Below are 16,906 nucleotides of genomic sequence, written 5' to 3'. Positions count from 1 at the left end.
TAGTGCTATCTGTCATAATTTATTGTATCTTAATTACCTGATAAATGATGAATTAATAAATAATAAACCACCCCTTATTTGTTATTTGTTATAGATAAGGGGCATAAAAACACAGTACTTTTTCTTATCAGTTTGGTTCAAATCAATGGCCAACCAAAAACCTCTTCTCCTCTATGAAAAGAACTGGTACAAGCAGAATTACAAAAGGGTAACAGAGAGCTTGCTTTTAATCCTCCTCTTATTGCTGCTAGGTTACCGAGTTATCTCTGTCAACAACTACTCTTTCCCTTGGTTTGTTGCCTTTTTATGTGAGTCATGGTTCACCATCTCTTGGTTTCTCACCCTCACCACTCAGTGGAGTCCAGCAGAAATCAAAACCTACCCAGATCGTCTCTTGCAAAGGTAACTGATTATTGGCACCCTTTACTCAATCATGTATCTAAATATTGCTAGCCCTCTCAATTCAATATGCCTTGACAATTTAATTATCATCAACTGTTGGTATTACCATCACTAAAAGGTTGTATACTGAGGATCAGATGCTAGATTACCCTCGTTAATGAAGAGAGTATGGACTATCCTTTTAGGGCTATGATCGAAGAGAGAAGAAAGTAGTGAAAAATGAAGACATTAAGTATTGTGTTTAAACAGATAATTTTATCATTTATAATTCACTTAAGTATTGAGAATTTTGAAATTTGAGAATTTTAAGGTAAATGCGTTTATGCTAGAAGATGAATATTTTAATAGTTATACATTAAAAAGTAAAGAATTATTTTAGTGTATATACTACTCCATTCATTGTTATTGGATTATGCATATGGTTTTTGTTAGTGATTAAAGAGATTTGTGAGCAGTGTGCAGGAGCAGGAGCTTCCTCCAGTTGACTTGTTTGTGACAACCGCAGACCCTTTGCTTGAACCACCCATTATCACAGTGAACACTGTGTTGTCTCTATTGGCACTTGATTACCCACCTCACAAGCTTGCTTGTTATGTTTCTGACGATGGTTGCTCCCCTCTTACCTTCTATGCTCTTCAGGAAGCTTCTCAATTTGCAAAGTTTTGGGTTCCATTCTGTAAGAAGTATGATGTGCAAGTTAGAGCTCCACTCAGATACTTCTCTTGCAAACCAGAAGTCTCCACAGCCAACAACACACCACAATTCAAACAAGAATGGTTACAGATGAAAGTAAGTTCCATAACTATGTCATAATGAAACATGGATTTTTAGTTTTAGATAAGCAAGCATTGAATGTGAGACAAACGGCACACTAAATAAGCAATAGATTTAAGTTAACCTTAAATTCATAATTTGGTCTTGTGATTTTACATTTTTTTATTTTAGTTTTTATATATAAAAATCCTATATTTGAGTTTTTACAGAAAAATGTTTACAGAGTATTATCTGTGAAAATTCTAATAGTATTAAGTTTTGTTGAAAATAGTTTGATGAAAATATGATTCTTATACTTTTAGTTTCAATTTTTACCCGAAAAATTTACATACAAAATTACATTTTAATGTTTGTATGAAAGATAATTCAACAAATTTAACATTGTTTTAAGCAATATTACATTAATAAAAACTATATCATATATATATATATATATATATATAATGATGCATAAACAGAAACATTGAGGTCTCATTCATAAAATTTAGAACGTTGATTTACTTATTTATAAAGGAATCAATAGTATGAAATTTCTCTTTTTTTTTCTTCTTTATTAAAAGATTAAAAAATTTACAGGATAAAATATTGAATATATCTAAATATATAGTTTAATAGATGGTGTAAACTAATTTCATTTAAAATTATAGTAGACATGTATTTTAAAATAAATATTATAAAAAATTAATAATCTTACTATAAATGACAATGAATAACAATTTGATTTTTTCATTTTGTGAGTCCAATTATTTACTTAAATATTGGTTGTACAAGTATTACTTCACTCAATAAATCTAAATATTATTTTTTTATGAATTAATTGTTAAACTAAAAAAGTTACTGAATAGATAAAGTTTACAATTTTTTATGAATTTTTAAAATTATTTTAAATAATGCTTATTTAATATATATACTTTTCTAAAATATAACAAATATTAACTATCGATATTTAATATTTATCTAAAGCTTACCATCCATTTTCATTAAAAAAATTATAACAAATTCAACTGCTAAATAATTAAAATTTAATATAGTGATTGAGTAAGGTTATTCTTAGGAAAATTCCACCTTCATTTATTATACTAACACTAACAAATTTATTAGACGCCAAAATTATTGAATTCTCAAACTCAAATCATGAACTCATGTGTGCAGGATATGTATGATAATCTTAGCCACAAAATAGAATTAGACGCTTCCCAAAAATCAAATCCATGTCATGGAGAATTTGACATTTTCTCAAACACTGAGAGGACAAATCATCCAACCATAATTCAGGTATATAACTTCAATATAGTAGTCCATTAGTAAATCAGATGTGTGAAATAGCTCAACCTTATCAAGCAAATCTTACTCCTTCTATGTTCATTTACGATAAATAAATATATATATATATATAATAAAATCATTAAATATAAACCAATTTTAAATACAAAAAAATAATTACTTTCTATAATGATTAAATTAAAGACTAAAAAAATTATTGTTTTTATTATTGATAAATAGTTTCTAAATTGGTATCTAATTAGCTACCAAGGTTTTAACTACCAATTATTTAGATTCTAAATTTGGTAGCAAAAACCTTGGTAACTAATAGAAACTAATAATTGTTTTAGTCTCTAAAATATCTCTAATTTAGTCACTATAGCAACTAATTATTTTTTGTCTCAAAAATTAATTTATATATATATATATATATAATAAAAGAAAAAAAATAGAGATATTTAATTCATGTAACAAAATAGTGAGGAAGGAACAAGAAACTGATCACTAGAAATTGGAATTTCTCCGTTGAAAACCAACAAGATTTTCTAAAAATAAAAGGAATTTTGCAAGGAATATAATTGAAACAGATATATGTGAAATAATAATTTAGATCATGTTTAGAATCAATCAAGAAAGAGAAATGACAACTCATTGTTTATGTCCTCACTCTCTCCCATACTAGTTGTACTTATACTAATTCTTGGACCGCATAAAATCAACCAACTTGGAATTGATTATTTCTCCACTATTTTTCTTTGTCTTATCTACAACTATACATTACTTTTTCCTTTAAAGGAAACATTGTCTTCAAGGTTGAAATCAAGAAAAGTTTGCATAATAGCAAGAATATCCTCCCAAGTTGGTTAAGTGTCTTCTAAGTGAATTTGTAATGGGCAATAACATATATGGTTGAACATTATCACATTTACACAATTTCAATTGAGAACAAAGAAAAACCAAGTGAATTATGGGAGAAGAAGGCAAAAGAAGTTTGTAACCTACTTCACCAATTTTTTCAATTACAAGGAATGATCCAAAGTATCTAAGACTAAGTTGTTGATTAAAACTAAGTTGTTGATTCTTTCTCAATGAGTGTTGTCTATAGGGTTGAAGTTTTACCAATACCATATCACTAATTGCTAATAGAAATGACTTTTTTTTTTCCTTCATCAACATTTTTCATCATGTGTTGTTATGCTTTCTACAAGTACATCTTGAATTTACTGAGTGTTGCATCACTTGTACAAGTTGCTATTGAACACTAGTAGATCCTAGTTGTTGATTGTATACTTCATTAGTTAAGGTGGATCTCTAACAACCTTGAAAGTTTTCATGCTCGTACTGTGATGGAAGGAAGATTTATACGAAAATTCATTCTATAGGAAGAGTTTGTACCATTCCTTGGGATTCTCATAAGTAAAGCACCTTAAATACATTTCAGTAAATTTGTGTATTGACCATCAATTTGAAGATGTTATGCAATGCTTAATTTTAAAGTACCACTTAAATTAAATAATTGTTGCCAAAATTAACTAGTGAACACCTTATTTCTAATAAAAAAACTATAGTTTTAGGAAAACCATGCAACTTTACCATGTTACTCATAAACAACTCAACAACTTACTTACTATTAAATTCAAATTTCAAACTAGCCAAATGAGCATACTTGGAAAGCCCCAACAATGATCATCATAATGACATTATACCCATTAGAAGAAGGAAGGTCAATAATAAAATTCATAGCCACATCTTCCCAAATTTCATCTAGGATTAGTAATGGTAGTAGCAACTTGGGTGGTAAATTAGACAATCTTGCATCCTTGACGTCTTTCTGCATACCATGCCAGTAAAATTGAGTTCAAACTCTCTCCAATGTTCTATTGAATTCGAAGTGTCCACCCAACCTGTGGACTCATGCAGAATTGTATGCCCCAAATCATAGCCCTTATATAAAGTCAATCTACCTTTCCAGTAAAGTAATTGATCACAAACTAAGTAATGATCATTAGGAGGCTTGTTCTACAAACAAAGTTGCATAATTATATGCAATAACTTCCCTTAGTTTTTTGGAAGCAACTCAAATTTTAGGATGAGATAATGCCATGAATGATCTAGAAAGAGAATCAAGAGTCACATTCTCCTTTCTAGGTTTATACTTAATGGTGAAGTCATAACCTATCAACTTATGCAACCAGTTTTGTGGTCCAGGTGTGAACAACTTGGTTAGTGAGTGATTTGAAACTCTTATAATTAGTTATTGTAACAAACTTATGGTCAAGTAGGTAATGTTTGAATTTAGCTATTGCTTCAATGATAGTGGAAAATTCTCTTATATAGGTTGACCGTCTCTGCATCTTATACCCACTCCCGAGGCATATGTTTCAAGAGTGAATGGTTTTGAAAATTAGGCTACTAAAACTGGTACTTGTGTAATAGAATGTTTGAGCCTGGATAAAGTTTCATCACCATTCACTCCCTATACGAATTTATCATTCTTAAGCAAGTTAGTCAAGGGAGTAGCAATTGCTGCATAGGATTTTGTAAATTTTCAATGATAACTAGTTAGTCCAAAGAACCCTCCCAGCTGTTTAATATTTTCAAGTATTGGCCATTGTAAAATTACTTGTACTTTATCTTTATTCATTGCTATTCTTTGTCCTGAAACTCTATGTTTAAGATTGTTTAGTTATTGTAAACTAAGTGAAGATTTAGACATTTTTGCATATAGGTGGTGATTTTGCAACAATTGAATGACCAATTCAAGGTGTATAAATGACCCTTCCAAAAATAACTATATACTAAGATATCGTTAAAGAAAACCAAGACAAATTATTTGAGAAACTCCTTAAAACATCATTCTTAAGGCTTTGGAATGTGACATGGGCATTAGTAAGCCCAAATAACATAACTAGCCATTCATAGTGTCCTTGGTGGGTTCTAAAAGAATTTTTATGTCTATTCTCAGCAACAACAAGAATTTTATGGTATATAAATCTTATATCTAACTTGAAAAAATAATGGGAGTCATATAACTCATCAATGATTTCATCAACTATTTGAATTGGAAAGTTGTCTTTGATTATGATATAATCTATACAAAATCTCCATGTACCATATTTTTTTCTTACCAATATAATTTATGAAGAAAATAGACTACAATTGGGTGTTATAATGCTTGCAACAAGTTTCTCTTGCACCAAAGTTTCTATTAGTTGTTTTTTTACTATAAGGATATTTATAAAGGCTCACCTTTACTGGATTTGCATCCTTTATCAGAGGAATGACATGGTTATGAGATCTTGAAAGGGGTAAGGTTGTAGAAATAGAAAAAATACTTCTATAATTATGCACCAACATGACTAATTCTGGTTCCATCTCATGAGATCATTCAAGTCGTTGTTCCTAAGGCATATCATGTTACTTAATGTAAAATCTTCAACTATAACATGAGTATTTTCATCCTTTTAAGTTGATTAAATTTAGCGGGACTAGGCAATTGAGGATGATCATCATGTATAGTGACATACTGTTCGTCTTTGTAAAATTCCAAGGTAAGGTTGTTATAACCATAAATGTGAGGGCCAAAGTAGCAAGCCATGCAGCTCCAAGTACCAAATCAATATAAAAGAATTGGAAATTAGGAGCAGGTTCATTGGAAGTTTCAAACAATTTGCAATCCTTAGTTGCAAAAATTTATTTGAACTACCACTATCAAGCAATTTTTGAACCACTATGCCATTAATTGTTCCTTGAAACTTTATAGTTCCCAAAAAGGAACTTTTTAATGTGTTATTAGAAAAATGATTATCTAATTCACATTATATATCACATCTTCCATCATAGGTTGCAACTCAGAGGTATCTTCATCATCCATTTGTAACAACAAGTATTGATTATTAGGACACTAATGATAGGAGATGAACTTCTCATCACAAGTGTAGCATAAACATTTCTCTCTTTGGATCTTCCTTTTTTGCTATTGCCATTCTTTTGATATTTCCATATTTCTAAAAAGTGGAAGTGATATCAGTAATTGAGCCTGAAAGTAAGGATGGAAGGCCAGTGGATTTGATGGATATGGATGAGGTTAGGTTTGTGTTTGAGCTTGTGGTTTGGTTTTAGTTCTGAAAAGGGTAAGTGATGTGAAATGGTTTGTGTTTAGGAAGATAATTTTCTTTGTATAACTTGGTCAAGGAAACGCAACTTAGTAATGTAATAGGGGATTAAGCTATTAATATTCAGTTAAAATCCATTAACAAAACAATTAATGAAGGCTTTATTAGTGACTCCTTGTACGCAATTTGCAAAAGCAGTTAATTGAGTATAATAATCAAGCATACATCCTACTTATGATAATTCAAATAGTGGTGATCTAGTACATTCATAAAGAGATGGACTAAATTATAATTTTAAAGCACGTCTAAAGTCAATCCAAGACAGAAATGGAATAGATTTATTGGTTATTTGAAACCAATGAACTACCCCTTTTTCATATGAATTGCAGTAATTATTGAGAATTTGGAGTGTTATAATAATTGAAAATTTGCTCAACCTTGAAGATTCACGGAAGAACCTTAGATTCATCAAAGCGAGGAAAATCGAGCTTCACATTTCGTACTTAGAAAGGTGGATGATATGGATTTCCTCCACCGGAGATAGTTCCCTCGCATTTCAATGTAGATTCACGTCATTACCACGATTCTACTTCAGTAATATATCAATTCTATCTTCCAAAGTCTCAAAACGAGCCTTGTTTTTTGTCTATCAACTTCTAAAATGTCCAAAATCTTGGACATGTTCATCGAAAGTTTCTTAAGATGTGTATTATTTGCCATGTTCGAATAATGAAAGGGCCAATGTAACAAAATGGTATTGTAAGGATCAAGAAAACAATTAGGAATTGAAATTTCTCATTGAATAAGAATAAGGTTTCTTAAAAATGAAAGGAACCTTGCAAGGAATACTATTGAAATAAACATGCAGAAAGGTAATACAAAGAATGTTCAAACCCACCCAAGAAAGAGAAATGACATCACATTCTTTATGCTCTCCACTATCTCTCATACTAGTGTTACTTATACCAATTCTTGGATGACACAAAATCTACCAACTTGGAATTGGTTATTTTAGGTTGAGTTTTATACATTATTCGCCCACCATTTACATGTGTCTTATTGCTTTAGTCCCACTATTTCCTTATGTGATCCTCTTTGTAGCTATACTTATTACCATTCATAGTACTAATTAAGCATTGTTGATATATTTGATCAAGTGAGATAATCTTTGGCCTATTTATTTGAGAAATTGTTTATTGTTTATTGTTATGAATTTGTAAGGTTATATGGGAGAACAAGGAAGGTCTTGAAGATGGATTGTCACATTTGATATACATATCTAGAGAGAAAAGGCCAAATCAGTCACATCATTTCAAAGCTGGTGCAATGAATGTGTTGGTGAGAAACTCACTCTTATTTAAAGAACATTTTTTCTTTAATTAACTATTATCATATTTTTTTTTCTAAAAACTCTCATGTTAGGCATCACTATGAAACTTGACATCATTATCATACTTAGATTTTGGTTATAATTTAGTTAATTTGTTCAATTAGTTAGTGATGTAGTTATTATTATGTAAATGACAAAGCTAGCTTATTGAATGCACTAGCATATTCATGTTTTGTTTCTTTTTCCAACACAAATTTTAATTTTTCAGTTATTCTCTAATTTGTTTTGGTTTTTTAATTGAACTTCACCAACTACATTTTAGACAAGAGTCTCTGGATTGATGACCAATGCTCCATTTATCTTGAACGTTGACTGTGACATGATTGTAAACAATCCAAAGGTTCTTCTGCATGCGTTATGCATTTTGCTTGATTCCAAAGGAGAAAAAGAAGTTGCATTTGCTCAATTTCCCCAACAATTCTATGCTACATTGAAGGATGATCCTTTTGGAAATCAGATGACAATTTTTATTAAGGTGGTTGTAATTAAAATACTAATCTTCGTATTATATAACATTAAGCATTTTTAGTATTGACTTACTAGTTTTGAAATTCAATTAATTACTTATAAAAAACTCAAAACAATGCAGTACTTGACTGCTGGAATAGCTGGATTACAAGGACCTTTCTACGGTGGAACAAATTGCTTACTTAGAAGAAAAGTTATCTATGGCAATCTTCCCAATAGAATGGAAAATGGTATGATTTTATTTATTTTATTTTATTAATATATATTTTTAATTTAGTGATATGTGTTAGAATGTATGGTTGAAACAAGAGGGAGGGTGAATTGTTTTCGCAAAGACTAGAAGATTGAAAAGATCAGTTAAATCAATCAATTAATTTATCTCGTCAACTGGTTATTTAACATATTAACAATTATGTGAAAATATAAACCGATTGTTTTTACGAATCAACCACGGAACACACAAAACAATATTTAAAACAGTTGATTAGAGTAAGGGAAGAGAGATTCACAAAGAAAAAATTATACTGGTTCGCTTTTAACCAAGAACAAAATTCATTCACCAGCACACCACTAAGAATTCACTAAATAATGAAAACCATATTACACCACTGCCAAAAGTGTGGATCTTGAACCCTTCAAAAACACACAACACTCTCAACAAAAACCACAATTTCTAGAAACACTATCTGAAACTATTTTACACACAATACAAAATTAAAAGAAAGAATTAGAATACACCTAGGTTGTATACAGTTAAACAACAAAAGAATAGAAAACCTAGATTTCTATTTCACACAGAAGCAATGACCCAAGACTTCAAGAATGATTAAAAGTTCTTTGATCTTCTCTTTTGAAAAAAAAAATCAATAAACTATCTTCTTCTTTTTGAAATGATCATAAAAAAGTATTTATATAGACTTTAAAAATAGGTTAAAACAATTTGATCATTAATTGAAATCTGTTAAAAGAATTTAAAAATAGTTTGAAAAATATAACAGAGAGTTATGTTAAAATCACTTTATTGATTTTTAAAACAAACTGATTGTTTTTATTTTCTATTAAAAACTAAACATAAAAAACCTGTCCATTTATAAACAAAAACTAACTGATTTTGCTTTACATAAAAGACAAAAGAAAATAAATCATTGTAATCACTAGACTTTGAACCAAAAAAAACTTCAACTAATTTAAAACACGAAAAAACTAATTAAAATTAACACAGATTTGAAAAACAAAACTTTTAAAAGAGATTTCAAATCATACTAACTTGGATCATAACTAAATGCAAATTAACAACTCAAAATTTATCTAACTACTCACACAACAACAAATTCTTCAAGTCTTAAAGCTGGATTTGAAAATCATCAAAGCCTCTTGTTCAATAAAGTCTCATGCATACAATGGTCTTGGAATTCAAAGTTCATCAAGTAAATCATGATCCATTCAAGGTTTTTCTCCATCATTACTATAAATAGCTATATTGTACCTACATTTTCCTTCACAACACTCTCTTCTACAATTGTTATTATTATTTTTATTATTGTTATTTTTATTTCTTTTATAATTATTACGATTATTAAAAAAAAATTCATGTCATTCTTCTTGACGGAGAAGCAAATTGTGGCAAGTTTTAATAAGATTAATACAGTGTTACTCTCTTTAGGAAAACAAAAAAAAACTTCTGATTTACTAGTTAGTTTGAAAATAAAATAAAATAAACTAATTTAAACACATTAAATGAATATAAAGATTCTCATGAAAGATCTATACAATTATTTTATATTTTTTAGAACTCTTCTTAATGTGAGAACGATTAATTTTAGTACTAGGTAGAGCATGCATAGTTTGCTCAATAAACTTAATTGTTGTTCGTATGTTTGAACATTCTAGATAATTTTTCAGGAAACAATTTATCAAAGGATGAACTAGAACAAAAGTTTGGAGATTCAAAGGAGATTATGAAAACAGCTACTCATGCTTTGGAGGGGAAGACATATTTGCCTAATGATATTAATATTTCGATCGCAGTTGACATTGCAGCACAAGTTGCAAGTTGTGGATATGAACATGGTACTAGCTGGGGCAAACAGGTAAAGCAACCTTTTACAGGGTTTTCTTATAATTAGTTTTTCCTTAAAAATTAATTCAAAACATGCATGCACAAGTGGTGAAAATTGATTTTGTGGGTGTAGATAAATAGAAAGAAAACATTATAGTGTTAAATAACATTATTATATTATATTTACGGAAAATATGTATCAAAATCATTAAACTAGACTTTATATTGAGTTCAAGTTTTTTTAAAAAATCATTAAAATATTAGGCCGTTTATTTGTGTAAATGATTTACCCTACAATACTATTAGATCGTCTAATCAATAATTATAAACTGTTTAACAAACAATCTAGTAGACAATTTAATAAATAATATTAATAGAGAATCTTTCCGAAATCTTTTTTAAATAATTTGATTTAGAGTAGTCTTTGTTGTTATTCCTTTAAAATAATAATATTATAAACATGTACAAATCAAGACCATTTTAACTTATAAGTAATTTGTGTATGTTATATGTTCTTGTTTCTAAGTGGATGTGGGTTTTATTTTTTGCAACTTTTAGGTGGGTTGGATATATGGATCAATAACAGAGGATAAACTCCTTGGACTGAAAATACATGAAAAGGGTTGGAGATCAGAATTGTGTACACCAAACCCAATTGCCTTCACAGGTTTTGCTCCAGGAGGTGGCCCAAATGCAATGGCCCAACAAAAGAGATGGGCCATAGGATTGCTTGAGATCTTCTTTAGCAAGCACTGTCCTATTTTTGGCACCATTTTCCATAAGCTTACTTTGAGACAATGCTTAGCATATATGTGGATTATCAACTATTGGGGCCTTAAGCCACTCTTTGAAGTATGCTATGCATGTCTCCTTTCTTATTCAATCATCACCAATTCCACTTTCTTGCCCATGGTGAGTTTTTTTGAAAAAATTATATTGAAACAAAGTAACTAAATCAAACAATAATAGGAACACACACATCACAATGTTATTTAAAAATAACAAACAAAATGAGAAGGTGTAATTTTTAAAGTACAAAAAATTAGTTAATGTAATAAGTACTTACTTAAGAAGATATTAATACAATTTTTAAAGAATATGTGATTGTGTAGAACAAAATTTTACATGTACATAGTGATACAATCCTCTGTTTTATATAGTATCCAATGTATATGTTAAGGATGCTGGTAGGTTCACCTTTGATGAGTCCCTAATTTTCTTGCCAGGTACTACCATTTTGTTGTTGCAATTGACCATAATGCTTATCAAGTTATTGGGATTGCAGCCACTAATATCAACCCATAATGGAAGTGGAGTAGGTGAGATTCTTTGTAGTATTTATCTGATAATTTGCTATTGGCCATTTTTTAAAGGATTATTTGAGAAAGGGAAGTATAGAATTCCATTGTCCTTGATATGCAAATCAATTATTTTAACATGGTTTTTTATTCACTTATGTAAAAGATCCTTGGATGATTAATGGGTCTAGAAACTAAAACTCATGATTGTTAATTAATATAAGGTTGCTAGTTACCTATTACATTTATCATAATGGAATAGCAAGTGTTGTTCTCTTATTTTAGGGAGTGTTTTTTTTATGTGTATAAGAAAGAAAAAAAGTGAGAGATAATTTATTTGCATACCATATTATATATGATTTAATTTTTTATGTTTAAATAATGCAATTGTTTATGAAAAATATTTTCCATTTTTAACAAAATACTGACCAATATTTCACAAATTTTAAGTAATTTTCTTAATAATATAAGAAGCTATGGTACTGGTATGGCTATAACGTCATTTTTTTTCACATCCATAAAAATTGTTCACATCTCTTATTTATTTTGAAATGATTTTTTTTTTATAATTAATAAAGTACATCCCAAAATAATAAAAAATGTCTAAAGAAATATTTTGAAATTAATTTTTTACCAGATATTTTTTACATTTTTGGAAATTCATGTAGTAACAGTTGGTTTTGGAAGAGGTAGTTCAATGGAGCATGAGATTCTTTTCATAACAGATAAAAAGAGTTTGTCCAGTACATTTTCTGGCACAACTAAACAAAAACAACCAGTAAAAAATGTAATAATGTCAACTTTCTTGAAAATATATTACTTTAACCCTTGGCCTATCATTTACTTATAAAATACAAAAGGAAAGATCTTAAGGCCAATATATATTCAATAAAATGATAAGTTCACACCATATATGATATGACAATAACAAAAAGAACTTTCAGCCATTTTCCATTTGTTAACTGTTATATATATAAGAAAATTATTTATAAGAAGATAGTAAGAAAAAAGAAAAATACAATGCCCTATTTTACTGGTTAGACTTCCTCCTAAAAGATAATAAAATACTGGATAATTCTCTCCTATGGTCATTCAAACTGTTGGAGATCCCACATCGACTAGAGATTAGAGTCTTTCATTGTATATAAGTGGGTGCAAACCTCATCTCTATGAGCCGGTTTTATGGGGTTGAGTTAGGCTTAAAGTCCACTCTTTCGTAATATGGTATCAGAGCCATTTTGAGCCAAGCAGCATTACACAACCCAAAAGACATCACTAAAAATTCATTATTATTATTTCCTTGATACACTAATCATGGGATACAATCCTTTGTTTTATATAGTATCCAATGTATATGTTTTTTCTCTCAATGCAGGACCAAGACATATGTATTTCCGTTGCATTTTTCGTAATTTACAAGATATATACTATATCAGAATATTTGGCAGCAGGACTACGCATGAATGCTGGTTTTTGTGCATTTATCTGCGTCCTACTTAAGTTGTTAAGAATATCTGACACTATATTTGACATAACAAAGAAAGATGTACCTCTTACAGATGATATGTTGGAGATGTTAAGGATGCTGGTAGAATTCACCTTTGATGAGTCCCTAATTTTCTTGTCAGGCACTACCATTTTGTTGTTGCAATTGACCATAATGCTTATCAAGTTATTGGGATTGCAACCACTAATATCAACCCATATTGGAAGTGGAGTAGGTGAGATTTTTTGTAGTATTTATATGATAATTTGCTATTGGCCATTTTTTAGAGGATTATTTGAGAAAGGGAAGTATAGAATTCCATTGTCCTTGATATATGATTTAATTTTTTATGTTTAAATAATGCAATTGTTTATGTAAATTATTTTCAATTTTTAACAAAATACTGACCAATATTTCACAAATTTTAAGTAATTTTCTTAATAATATAAGGAGCTATGGTATTGGTATGGTTATAAAATTTGTTCACATCTCTTATTTATTTGAAATGATTTTTTTTTTATAATTTTATACATTTGGGAAAGTACATCCCAAAACGAATAAAAAATGTCTAAAGAAATATTTTGAAAATAATTTTTTACAAGATATTTTTTACATTTTGGAAATTCATGTAGTAACAGTTGGTTTTGGATGAAGTTGTTCAATGGAGCATGAGATTTTTTTCATAACCGATAAGAAGAGTTGTCCGGTACATTGTCTGACACAACTAAAAAAAACCAGTAAAAACAAAGAAAACAAAGATTGATGATATAATGTCAACTTTCTAGAAAATACAAGATATTACTTTAATCCCTTGGCCTATCATTCATTTATAAAATACAATATTTAATGAAATGATAAGTTCACAACATCATGATATGCCAATAACTAAAAAAAAATAACCATAGAGAAACAAAAAAAATTCAAAATTAATTCAATCAATGAGGTAATTTTAAAATATGAAATTAATTTAAATTAAATCATCTTTAGGTCAATATAAAAAATTAAATCACTTTAATTTAAATTAAATTAAAAAATAATTTAAAAACCAAAGAGGTAACAATCATATTTAGGTCCATATTTTCAATAAAATTCAAGTTCAAAACAACAGAAAGATAAGCACAGAGAGAAAAAAAATTTAAAATTAATTTAAAAATCCAGTGACATAATAGATATGAAGTTAATTTAAATTAAATCAAATAAATACGCATCCACCTTTATATACATAAAATTGATCATTGATCATGTTTGTCCAAGAGTAACCATAAAAGAGCACTCCTCATATTCTTCCTTACCTGGTTTTTTCCAGCCATTTTCCATCTTTTAATTGTTATATACAAACTATGAAAGGAAACAAGTTATGACTTTCCAAAAATAAAATTGAAAAGGATTGTCTTCAAAGTGATTGTAAAATGTGAATGCCAGTTTCATAATACTATTGTAACTTGTGTAAATAAACATATTGTTATTGTTTTCAAATTATTAAATTCAAAATTCTTGGCATTAATAAAAATTACAACACATGAAATTCAAAAGAGAAGAATAAGATATCACTACTACTACAGTCTTTAAAACCTATTTTTTGAATTAGAACTTGTTTCATAATCTCTCATCTTTCCCTAGGCTAATACTTTCAAATAATTATATATGAACAAATAATAATTATCAAATTATACATAATAATTGTATATAATAATTGTATGTAATTATTGTATATTATTATACAATATTATACGCAATTATATGCAATTAATTTAATAATAAAAGATATTACTTTAACCCTTGGTCTATCAATTACTTATAAAATACAAAAGCAAATAAAAAAAATCAGAATTCTTTCGCTCAAACCTAACCTGATTTCTTCCAACCATTTTCCATTTGTTATATATAAAGGGAACTAGTTATAACTTTTCAAAAATAAAATTGAAAAGTATTGTCTTCAAAGTGATTGAAAAATTCCAATGCTTGTTCTATACTATTGTAAATAAACACATATTCTTATTGTTGTCAAATTATTAATTTAGAATTCTTACCATTAATGAAGATTACAACACATGAAATTCAAAAGAGAAGAATAAGATATTACTACTGTCTTTAAATCCTATTTTTTTGAATTAGAATTTCGAGAGGTTTCATAATCTCTCATCTTTCCCTAAAAGTGGTTAATAACTCCAAATAATCAATTATATATAAATATATTAAAGAAATAATAATTATCAAATTATACATAATTATTGTATCCAATTATTGTACATTAATGTATAATATTAATTACAAGAAAGATAACCATAGAGAAACCAAAAAAAATTAAAAATTAATTCAAAATCCAATGAGATAATTTGAAGTTATGAAATTAATTTAAATTAAATCATCTTTAGTCAATATTAAAAATTAAATCACTTTAATTTAAATTAATTTAAAAAATCAGGGAGGTAACCAAAGAACATATGACAGATAAGCATAGAGAAACCAAAAAAAATTAAAAAATAATTTAAAAAGCCGGTGACATAGTAATTTTAAGATATGAAGTTAATTTAAACTAAATCAAATAAACAAGCATCCACCTTTATATACACAAAAATGGATATGTTTCTAAAAGAGTGACTGTAAAAGAGTTTACTCCTAGTATTCACTTTTTTTTTTAGAACAAGAACAAATACAAAGAAGAAAAAGAAAATACAAAATTCTTTTGCTGAAACTTAACTTGATTTCTTCCAGCCATTTTTCATATGTTACTGTTATATTCCAGCCATTTTTCATATGTTACTGTTATATATAAACTGTGAAAGCAACAAGTTATGACTTTTCAAAATAAAATGATCATGTTTCTCACAGAGTAATAGTAAAATAGTCACTCCTCCTATTCACTCTTCCTTTTTTGTTGTGTGAGAACAAAAACAAATAAAAAAAAATACAAAATTCTTACGCTCAAACTGAACTTGATTTAGTATTGTTTTCCAAGTGATTGTAAAATGTCAATGCCAGTTCCATACTATTGTAAGGTGTATAAATAAATAAATATTGTTATTGTTATCAAATTATTAAATTCAGAATTATTGTCATTAATGAAAAATACAAGATCAGAAATTCAAAAAAGAAGAATAAGATATCACTATTGTCTTTAAAACCTATTTTTTGAATTAGAACTTCTAGAGAGATTTCATAATCTCTAATTTTTCCTAGAAGTGGTTAATACCTCCAATAAGCATAAAAATAATAATTATCAAATTACGCAATTTTTATATGTAATTATTCTACGATATTGTACGTAATTATATACATTAACTTAACTTGTAATTTGGAGAAACTCTCCTCACATGGTCTTCCTTAGTAAAGGGTGATCTCTTATGTACTGACCCAATCTATCAATCATCAGATAGAGAAACACCAAAAACCCTTCATTACAATGTAATGTTGATATTTAAATTTCAAAGTCGTTAATTTTAATTTTATCCCATTGACTTAAATTTTATAATATAATTCTTTATTAAGAAAATAGTAAATATCAAATTATACGCAATTATTATTTGTAATTATTGTATGATATTATACGTATTTATACTTCAAAGTCACTAATTTTATCTTTATTCACACTGAATTAAATTTTATAATATAATTTTTTATTAATGAAATAATAATTATAAAATTATAGGC

The 16,906-nt window shown here is 28.1% G+C and overlaps 1 protein-coding gene and 1 pseudogene across 4 annotated transcripts; one reads left to right on the top strand and one right to left on the bottom strand.

Moving 5' to 3' along the window:
* The first annotated feature begins 31 nt into the window (after nucleotides 1-31).
* On the top strand, nucleotides 32-13,532 carry LOC137809061 (cellulose synthase-like protein H1). Of its 4 annotated transcripts, none has more exons than XR_011080776.2 (10): nucleotides 32-402; nucleotides 858-1,191; nucleotides 2,329-2,451; nucleotides 7,776-7,892; nucleotides 8,207-8,419; nucleotides 8,534-8,642; nucleotides 10,315-10,502; nucleotides 11,030-11,383; nucleotides 11,698-11,790; nucleotides 13,398-13,532. XR_011080776.2 is itself a non-coding variant. In XM_068610219.2 (9 exons), exons 1-9 carry the CDS (start codon nucleotides 146-148, stop codon nucleotides 11,722-11,724), a joined length of 1,722 nt encoding a protein of 573 aa, XP_068466320.2. In that variant the 5' UTR covers nucleotides 32-145; the 3' UTR covers nucleotides 11,725-12,023. The 4 variants fall into 4 exon arrangements, 2 of the variants coding, with proteins under 2 accessions (XP_068466320.2, XP_068466417.2); XR_011080777.2 differs by lacking the exon at nucleotides 13,398-13,532 and adding an exon at nucleotides 13,145-13,280; XM_068610219.2 differs by lacking the exon at nucleotides 13,398-13,532 and having other exon boundaries at nucleotides 11,698-12,023.
* On the bottom strand, nucleotides 6,682-7,235 carry LOC150023058 (uncharacterized; annotated as a pseudogene).
* Nucleotides 13,533-16,906: the final 3,374 nt, after the last annotated feature.

Source organism: Phaseolus vulgaris, chromosome 11 (assembly GCF_051622355.1).
Source record: "Phaseolus vulgaris cultivar YP4 chromosome 11, ASM5162235v1, whole genome shotgun sequence".
In the NCBI taxonomy this organism is placed as follows: Eukaryota; Viridiplantae; Streptophyta; class Magnoliopsida; order Fabales; family Fabaceae; genus Phaseolus; species Phaseolus vulgaris.
Note: the sequence above shows the minus strand (reverse complement) of the source record. Positions and strands in the feature narration are given on the sequence as shown.

Coding starts and splice junctions, on each gene's coding strand:
- LOC137809061 (XM_068610219.2), top strand. CDS start 146: ATGGCCAACCAAAAACCTCTTCTCCTCTATGAAAAGAACTGGTACAAG. Junction 403..857: donor CCAGATCGTCTCTTGCAAAG/GTAACTGATTAT, acceptor ATTTGTGAGCAG/TGTGCAGGAGCAGGAGCTTC. Junction 7,893..8,206: donor CTGGTGCAATGAATGTGTTG/GTGAGAAACTCA, acceptor ACTACATTTTAG/ACAAGAGTCTCTGGATTGAT.